Below are 7,962 nucleotides of genomic sequence, written 5' to 3' on the forward strand. Positions count from 1 at the left end.
CCTTAGCTCTGCACTTTTTGAGGTGTTGCGAATTTAAACAATATTACATTCAATGAGAGGCCCCCTGAGTTGTCTGGAGGACAGACCGTATGTTGAGCAACCGCCCAACGGTACCCGACCAGCTGACTCGGAGTGGAATACAGCGATGAAAGTGGGATGCATGACCGTTGCGGCAAGGTGGGCGAAATGAATAATTGTTCTCGTTGCAGGGACACGTTAAACCCAGAAATGAATCTTATTCTCAGGAATATAGGTATTCTCTCCCCTAAGGAGGCACTGCGCTGGCCATCGCGGTTGAAGCAGCTAGAGTTTGTGTCCCCATGTCCCCGCAGTAGCCCGTTCACAGCGGTGACTTTCTACGGGAGTGGACTGGGATCAGCCTTTTTTTATAAAGAATAATTATGTTCCGGTTGAATATTACTAAGGTGTGAGCCGATATTTCCCGGTCGTTTCGGAAATTCGGCGTGAGCAGGCGGGACGCAGCGAGTCGCGCCTTTGTCGCTATGGAGTACCCTCCCGAATTAAGAACTACTTGTTTTTTCGTACTTCCGTGCCATTCCACTGTTTGCTGGGAGTTGTGAACTCCCAAGGCCTTGTTAATAAGATGCCAGGGGTCCTCGAGCCAGAGTGGCGGAAGAATGCAATATTTAACTGTTCTTACCCTTGCAGGGTGGCTGGGCATCGCCTTTGGCGATGCCGTTGCGGCCAACAGTAACCTTGCCTCTGTCGGGAGCGAAGTGCAAACGGAAGTACAAGGCGAGAGCGCCTTGTCGGTTGGTTCATGGACTACAGGAGATCTCCACGACTACGCAACGGTTACCGCAAATCTGCCTTCTGATCATCATGCAAATGCAGGCATGTCTGCTGGGTTTGCAGACTCTGCTGCCCCCAAATTTCCCACCACAATCTCCTCAGAAGAATCACCATACCTTCTTGCCCCTAAGACCATTCAATCAAACGTGGCTCCCGAACGGCCTTCACCACAAAGGAGCAACGTGAGCAGACGACGCCCCCTCCACACCTTCGGCGCCGCTGCTATTCTTTTTATAGCATGTTTGGGGCTGCTCGCAGGCAAATATATGGGCGCTTTTGGGGACAAAAAGAAAGAAGAACAGCCACAGCCCGAGCAGCAACAGCAAGCCACGAACTACGGGGACCTAACAAAGCAGTTGAATGACCTGGAGGATATGCATCCACTTGCTGTCTGGTTGACAAAGGTCACGAACTCTCGGGAGTCTCGCTCTGCTCTGCTAAACTTCTGCAAAAGCATGGAGCAGGCCAAGCAGGTGCAGGGAGAGGTCTCTGCCGGCTCGTGGGACTCTGTGAATTCGCCGCCGGAAGCTGTTATGCAGGAGGCTTTGGAGAATGGCATCTCCGAGCTGTCTCGTCTGGTTGAGGCAGCACGAGAACACGGGCTTTTTCTTGTGCAAAGGGCGCTGACAACTCCTTCCCCTGCTCAGCAATGGAAGCAGGGGCTGAATACCCTGAGCGGGGTGGACTTACCCGCCGCAGCATCCCTCGCACTTTATTTTGAAAGGCTTGATTTTTCTTGCACCGCCTTTAAGCGGCACGCAGAAAAGGTCGAGGAAGAATTGCAGTCGCTGCCGGTCTTCAAAGGAGCGGAGGACGCGCAAGTGCTGCGTGCTGTTGCTGCAGAGGTGGAGCTCGCTAAAACAGCGTATGAGGTTGTAGATATGGGTTGGCGCTCTACAATGGGCTTGGAATCAACTGCAAAATCATTGGTGATGTCACGCTTTGCATGGAAGCAGATGCGCATCTACAGGGAGTGCCGTGACTGCCTGCAGGAACGGCTAGCCCTGTGCAGCGCAGAGAGAGAGCGGCAGAAGTCTCTCCCTCAAGAGGACACTGCCGCCTTAGAGGAGCTCGATGCGGTGCAAAATGAGCTAGAAACTGGAAGACGGCTGCTGGATGCGTTCAAGGCCGAGATTGAACAGCTGCAGAAGAGAAGAGACATCGAATCTGCACAACCAGCGATACAGCTAACTGAAGAACTGGGACAGGAGATAAAGACCCTTCTGGAAGAAGCGTCCATCCATATGCGTTCCATCGGCGATATTGCAAATGCAGAAGAGGCTTTAAACGGAGGAATGCGAACACGGATGAAGGCAGCGGCCTCGAGGGCAAGTGAGGAGGCCGCAGTAGTGGGCAGGAGAGTGGCAGATATCCTAATGGAAGCGGATCTGGGGGCGCAGCTCCTTTATGATACGTCGGAAATGACACAGGCTGATGCGCCGGGGAGCTCCGTGAGCAAAGCAGTGCTTGACCCTAGCTTGCTGAAGAAGGTGACGGAATCCCTTCAGCAACTCGAAGACGATGCCAAGACGGCAGCTCGCGATTTTTCCACGGCAGCAGTTGGACCTGCAATGGGATCATCACAGGCTGTTGGAATGGAAACGATAATTACAGATAACCTCGCCCGGAAGGCAGACGAGTTGTTGTTGCAGGCGCAGCTCTTGGAATCTGCTGAACTCGACCTGAGGCTTAGCTCCAGGCTGTCGGACAGAATGGCATCTCTCGTTGGAGCAGGAGCCCTAGACCCTCCAGCGGGAGCCCTGGGGGTACTCGAGCTTTCTTCTCCAAGGAAACGAGAGTTTGAAGCAACCTTGGATAAGGTGAAGGGCTACAAGGATATGTTCAATTCGCTACAGGATTCTGGTGAAATAGTGGAAATAACAGCAGCAATGAAAGGGGCAGTCTTAAGTAGCGTGGGAGTAGTAGAGCAGGAGCTGGCTGACTCGAACGCACAGATCAAGTACTAAACATATACCAGGTTGAGGCTCTTCTAGGATGGGCATCAGGTAATCTTTCGCAGCTCTCTGGTACCTGGTTCCCTGTGCCTCGGAGGGTTAATGCTGCTGGCATGGAGGGACAGAAAGAACAGCGGCGCACCGGCGCAACGAAAAGAGGTGCTTCTTTTTTTCCGAAAATGCGGCAAAAATATATACAATTCTGAAGGGGACAGTCTGCAACTGCTTTGCTTGAGCCTGGAGCGAGAGACGAAATTAGCGACGGCGAAGAAGCAGCGGACTCCTTGCAACTTTTCTGTACTTGGCTACCCTTTGCCTGCATAGTATGTAGGCCTTCGAAGAAGGTCCAAAGAAAGGAGCCATGCTTCCAGTTATCTTTTGTGGGTTTTCCTCGATGTGCGGGCATCAGAAGGCCCCAGGCCCGTAGGCCAGGATTCGGACGCGTGGAAGAAGACTGCCGTTATCATCAATTGGGAGCTTGGAGGGACCGGTGGTCGCTATGCGTGCTATTTAAGAGGTGTCAGCTTTCTCCTACTTGACACATTGACCCCGCCCATAATGTATTCACCATGACGGGGACTGGCCTTGCGAATCTCTGGAGGAGCGGCAATGGGGAAGGGTCTTCACTGAGCGCAAGCTGTGCAGGACACTGCCTGGGTAATCCTTCATGTTTTTGACGCGTACGCGTATACGGCCGCGGAAAGGAATTACTCAGCAAGCGCGCGATAAAGTACTTGTCAATTATATGTTGAAGCTTAAGAAGGGTTCCGATGCGACGAAAGGTTTCGAACCTTTTATAGGGAGAGCATCAACACCACTAACACCGTGCACATCTAGTGCTGCAGCCAGTCCGATGTTAACCGCTAAATTTGATTTTCGGCTTTGTCAGGGATCCCTTGGCTGTGCCTATCACGCGATGTACGGATTGCTTTCTTTGGTTTCTCATTCCTCCCTGTAATTCGCAAGTCTGTCTGGACCTGTGCCGTTGATTGAAATGCGAAGCAAGCGTACTTTTGCTAACGGAATTGGGTAGAACGAGAGGCAGCGGGTACACCGCCCTGATACTGATGTGCCGACAGCGGAGAGCATTTTCTTACGCTTTTTTTGGCGTTAAAGAAAAAGGCTCTCAGCCGGTGCATCGTTGCGGGCAATGCTTCACTCACAAGTAGCAGAAGCCTCTGCTGCTAAGGAATGCTGTCTTTACTAAGTAGGAACGCTTCAGAGATGACGTCAGTCTTAGCCTGAATCACAATTCGCCCACTGATACGGCGAATTTCCCCAGTACCAGGTTGGCTGGAGGTGCCACTGGCCATTCCTCTTCATGCGAGTACAAGGCATTATTTTTGTAGGAATATACGTTACTGACGGCTTTCTACTGCCATTGCACAGATGGCGTAGCGTCGCTGCAGGCATGTGGGACTGTGCGGGCATGCCTGCAACATTCGGGAGGCCGAAGTGTTGGGGCCTTGATTCCAACAACACAGAAACATTTTTGGCAGCGGCCCCTAGAGGCTGCACTTTGTTGTTGCTGTTGGAGCTGACAATCAGAAGCTGCACGCTAGCGCTAACACAGCGCTCCCTGCGACTTGAGACAGCAGCAGTCTAGATTTTCACAGCGGCAGGAGTTTCTAGGAGTAGATAGGTAGTCCTTTTGCAGTAGCAGATTCTTGTTTTGAAATGGAAAGCAGTATGCTTCCCAAGCGCATCTCCTCTCCGGTCACCACTACTAACAGTAGCCTTCAGGTTAAGCGCTTGATGATTAGCAGAACGCTGTTGAAGACCCGCATCCACCAGGGCCCTGCGTAGAGGCTGCTCAACTTCTTTAAGATCCCTCCTTATGAGCGATATCCTCTAGAACTGCCTGGATTCCGTTTCCAACTAGCTAACCTCAAAAACGCATTGCATAGTATTCCATTAAAACCTCGCAAGGGGAGACGAAAGGACCAGAATGCAAGACGAAACAGCCAATAAAGAAATTTCTCCAACATTACACGAAAAGCCGAAGGTTTGTGGCGTGAGGCAATGCCTGAACCAAAAAGCTGCTGCAGCAACTACTGCGGAGCACTCCCTCTACTAGAGGATAGCACCCCATTGCAGCGGGATAAAAGCCCTCCTGCGGGATTTCTGCACATTATTGTTGCCTAGGCATTCTGTGTGTGAACGTGATTCATACGCACGCATTTGTTAGTGTGTTGGTTGTTGCTGTCGCCGACAATCTGTGATTAAAACAACACTCTTTGGCGCGGTACAGCGGCTCCAGCAACACCACCACCCAGTATCTCTGCTTTGTCAAGGCTTACCAATGGCTAGATTACAAAAAGCACCACCACTGGTGTCTTCTTACAGCCGCGTTAAGCCACCTGAACAAAGGGATACGGAGCCCCCCACCACGCCAACTCGCTGATGGAGGAACGGCTGGCCTTGCAGCCTTTGACGTTGCATTCCCGAAGTTGAAAAAGACTCTTTGGAGTCTGTGCGAGCGGACTTGCCAGACACGGACAGAGGGGGAATCACCATTGGTAGGATATCCACTATGTCTAAGCGCGCTCCTTTCTTCCATCTTTCCAAAGCACCAATGTCTGCAATGGCACTTCGACATATTCCCATCCAATAGCCGTTCTCCATAAAAGGGTATACCCTCCCAAGTTGTCTCCAAATCTTGTCACTGTGCTTCATCCCCAATTCTCTGCCTAGCTTCGCGCGGCGCCGCTCAGCTCGCAAAAAACAAAAGGACAGAGGTTCTCAGAGCCACCACATCGCAAAGAAAATGGGGCGACACCTCTGCATGAAAAGCATATGAATATTGGATTATTTATGGTATGAGATCTGTGACTTGTTCCAACACTTGATGTTGAACAATCAACGAGATTCCGACGGCTGCATTCTTCATATTGCCAGCTGTGAAAGCCAAATCTCGCGCACTCCATTGAGACCGCGCCACTCCCTTCAGCGTCTGCACTTTTCCTTTGAGAGTTTCAACCTGAGCCTTCTGCTGCGATGGTAGTTCCACTACCCACGGTTGCCGCCCTTCTGCTGTTGGCCCTGTCGGTGCTGTTCCTTCTGTCACTACTGCTGCTCCGGCATGCGCCAGACTGGAGCTTACCCGCAAGTCGCACTCCACCGAACCTAGCAGCTTTGAATGCAACCACAGGAGCTCGGCGTTCCCGACAAGAGTATCTGCAGTCACAGCTGCCCTTCGTGCTGAGGCCATCAGAGCCCATGGGGGCATTGCCGCTTCGCTGCCTTCCGAAGTCGAGTCAGCTGCATTCCTGGCCTGGCGAGAAGCTGATTCTGCATTTTCTACGATATGTTCGAACGATTCTGTCAGCAACTTCATAATCGAAACGTTCATAAGTGTCCTTTCCTGCGTTTCTCCCTGCTCCTCTAAATGCTTCATTCTAGAAAGAGACCCATGCGAGGCCACCCTCGAGTGCACCTCCGTTTCGATGTCTGACACCCTCCTACTGGACTCTGTTGCCTCTTGGCTGGCCCTCGAAGCTAAAACTCTGTAAGTGCTCTCCACATTATGATCAGACCTGATTTCCCTAGAACACTGCAGACGAGCAAACGCCGCATCCAGCACCGCCAGTAGCTCCTTCCCCACACGTTCGGCCTGTTGCCTCGCTGCTTCTCCGGGCACGATTTCCCTTTCGCTTTGAAGTTCTTCTATCTCTCCGCGGTGGAGCTGCAGCAGCTGCTCCGCTCTGCTCAGAAGATCCTCTACCGTTTCGAGTTCCTGTACGGCGGCCGTGTTCTCGTCAGAAAGAGCCCGCTGCCGCTCTTTCACCGCTCTGTACAGGGCTCGCCGTTCATCCAGAAGGTCTCGGCAGTCTCTGTGCATGCGAGTCTGCTCCCTCACGATGTGAGAAAGAGTCACAGTCACAACGTCAGACCTTAATTCTTCAGCAGACTGCAGCCCCACCTTTGCTGCCTGGTGAGCTGCCCTGAGAAATTTCAAATTGGCTGCAACAGCGTCCAAGAGCCTCCAGTCCTCCAGTCCTAAAAAGTCCGGCAGGCCCTCCAGCGAAACCTCCGTTTGCTCCAGTTTCTGCTTAAACGCAAAACAGGAATATCTAAGACTAGCCATGTGGTTTTCTAGCGCCTCTACAAGGTTTGAACCCAAGTAGGTCTCCATTGTCTTCAGTTCCTGATTTGAAAAGTCATTCGTTGGCTGAACTGCCCGCGTCTCTCGCACCAGTTGCAGTCCTCGTTGCCGACTTAATTCATACAACTCAGACAATGCATCCACACCTCTGTTCAGAACCTCCCTCAATGCGGTGCATTCCGATGGCCCCGGAGAACGCACCAAGAGCTGCTGCATCCCTCTGGCCATCTCTACACTCTTCCAAAGCTTCATTAAAGAGCGATGAGATTCCCTAGTCTCTACAGCCTCGGCTAGGTTGGCAGCGACTGACTGCAGTTGCAGAAGCTCATCCACCTGCTGCAGCAATACTTCCCCCAATTCTCTCCCACCGCTCTCATGCTTTTGCCCCTGCTGCTGCAGCTGCGACTGCTGCTCCTCCTGACCCAAAGACTCTTCTTGTGGCTTCAAACCCGCAGGAACTCTGAGCGATCGGACTGCAAGTAGTCCTAAGATCAAAAAGAAGAAAGGGACCGCAATACTAAGGGCGGCTGCAGAGCCCAGCCTTATCCCTCTTCTGCCCTTTTTAATGTGAAGCGGTTCAGATTCCGCCGTAACCTGCGCAGGCTCGGCTGGGAAGTCCTCCTCTGTTCTTAGGGATGAAGATGCAAAATTGGCGCTCACGGTCACGTCGACTGACCCACCGCGGGCGGCTGTCCTGTCGTTCGACTGGGTTTCCGTGAAAATGATACCCGGCACATCAGCCGAATAGTCATCATACGAGACAGATCTATTTGGCATGGACTCCGTATCTAAGACATTCCAGACGCTCCCTGCAGCAACACTCTCACAAAAGAGAGCTTGGGAGCATAGCCAACTGGCAACAACTGTCCCGGAAACCCACAGCATCCTCCGGGCCCCTAGCAAAGACTACCGTCTCGTTCCACGCCTATTTGGCCTTAACTAAAGCTCAGAATGCAATGAACCCATCAACCGGACGATGGCAAGGAAAATTACCACGACAACAGGTGGCAGCCCTCGCCGGAGGGCCGCTCGCGCCCCTGCCAGGCTAGCAAGAAATTCCCCCGCGTCGGCTGCGGCTTCTGAAATAAC

General features: G+C 52.3%; 2 protein-coding genes across 2 annotated transcripts; one reads left to right on the top strand and one right to left on the bottom strand.

Moving 5' to 3' along the window:
* Window positions 1-638: 638 nt before the first annotated feature.
* EAH_00012560 (hypothetical protein, conserved) lies at window positions 639-2,780 on the top strand (the record flags this gene model as incomplete). Its single annotated transcript, XM_013394620.1, has 1 exon — window positions 639-2,780. One exon carries the CDS (start codon window positions 639-641, stop codon window positions 2,778-2,780), a length of 2,142 nt encoding a protein of 713 aa, XP_013250074.1.
* A 2,800-nt stretch (window positions 2,781-5,580) lies between these two features.
* On the bottom strand, window positions 5,581-7,650 carry EAH_00012570 (hypothetical protein, conserved; the record flags this gene model as incomplete). The annotated part of the gene is made up of 1 exon (XM_013394621.1): window positions 5,581-7,650. One exon carries the CDS (start codon window positions 7,648-7,650, stop codon window positions 5,581-5,583), a length of 2,070 nt encoding a protein of 689 aa, XP_013250075.1.
* Between the last annotated feature and the right edge of the window lie 312 nt (window positions 7,651-7,962).

The sequence above is a fragment of the Eimeria acervulina genome, genomic scaffold (assembly GCF_000499425.1).
Source record: "Eimeria acervulina Houghton genomic scaffold, Eah_scaff70, whole genome shotgun sequence".
NCBI classification, from domain to species: domain Eukaryota; phylum Apicomplexa; class Conoidasida; order Eucoccidiorida; family Eimeriidae; genus Eimeria; species Eimeria acervulina.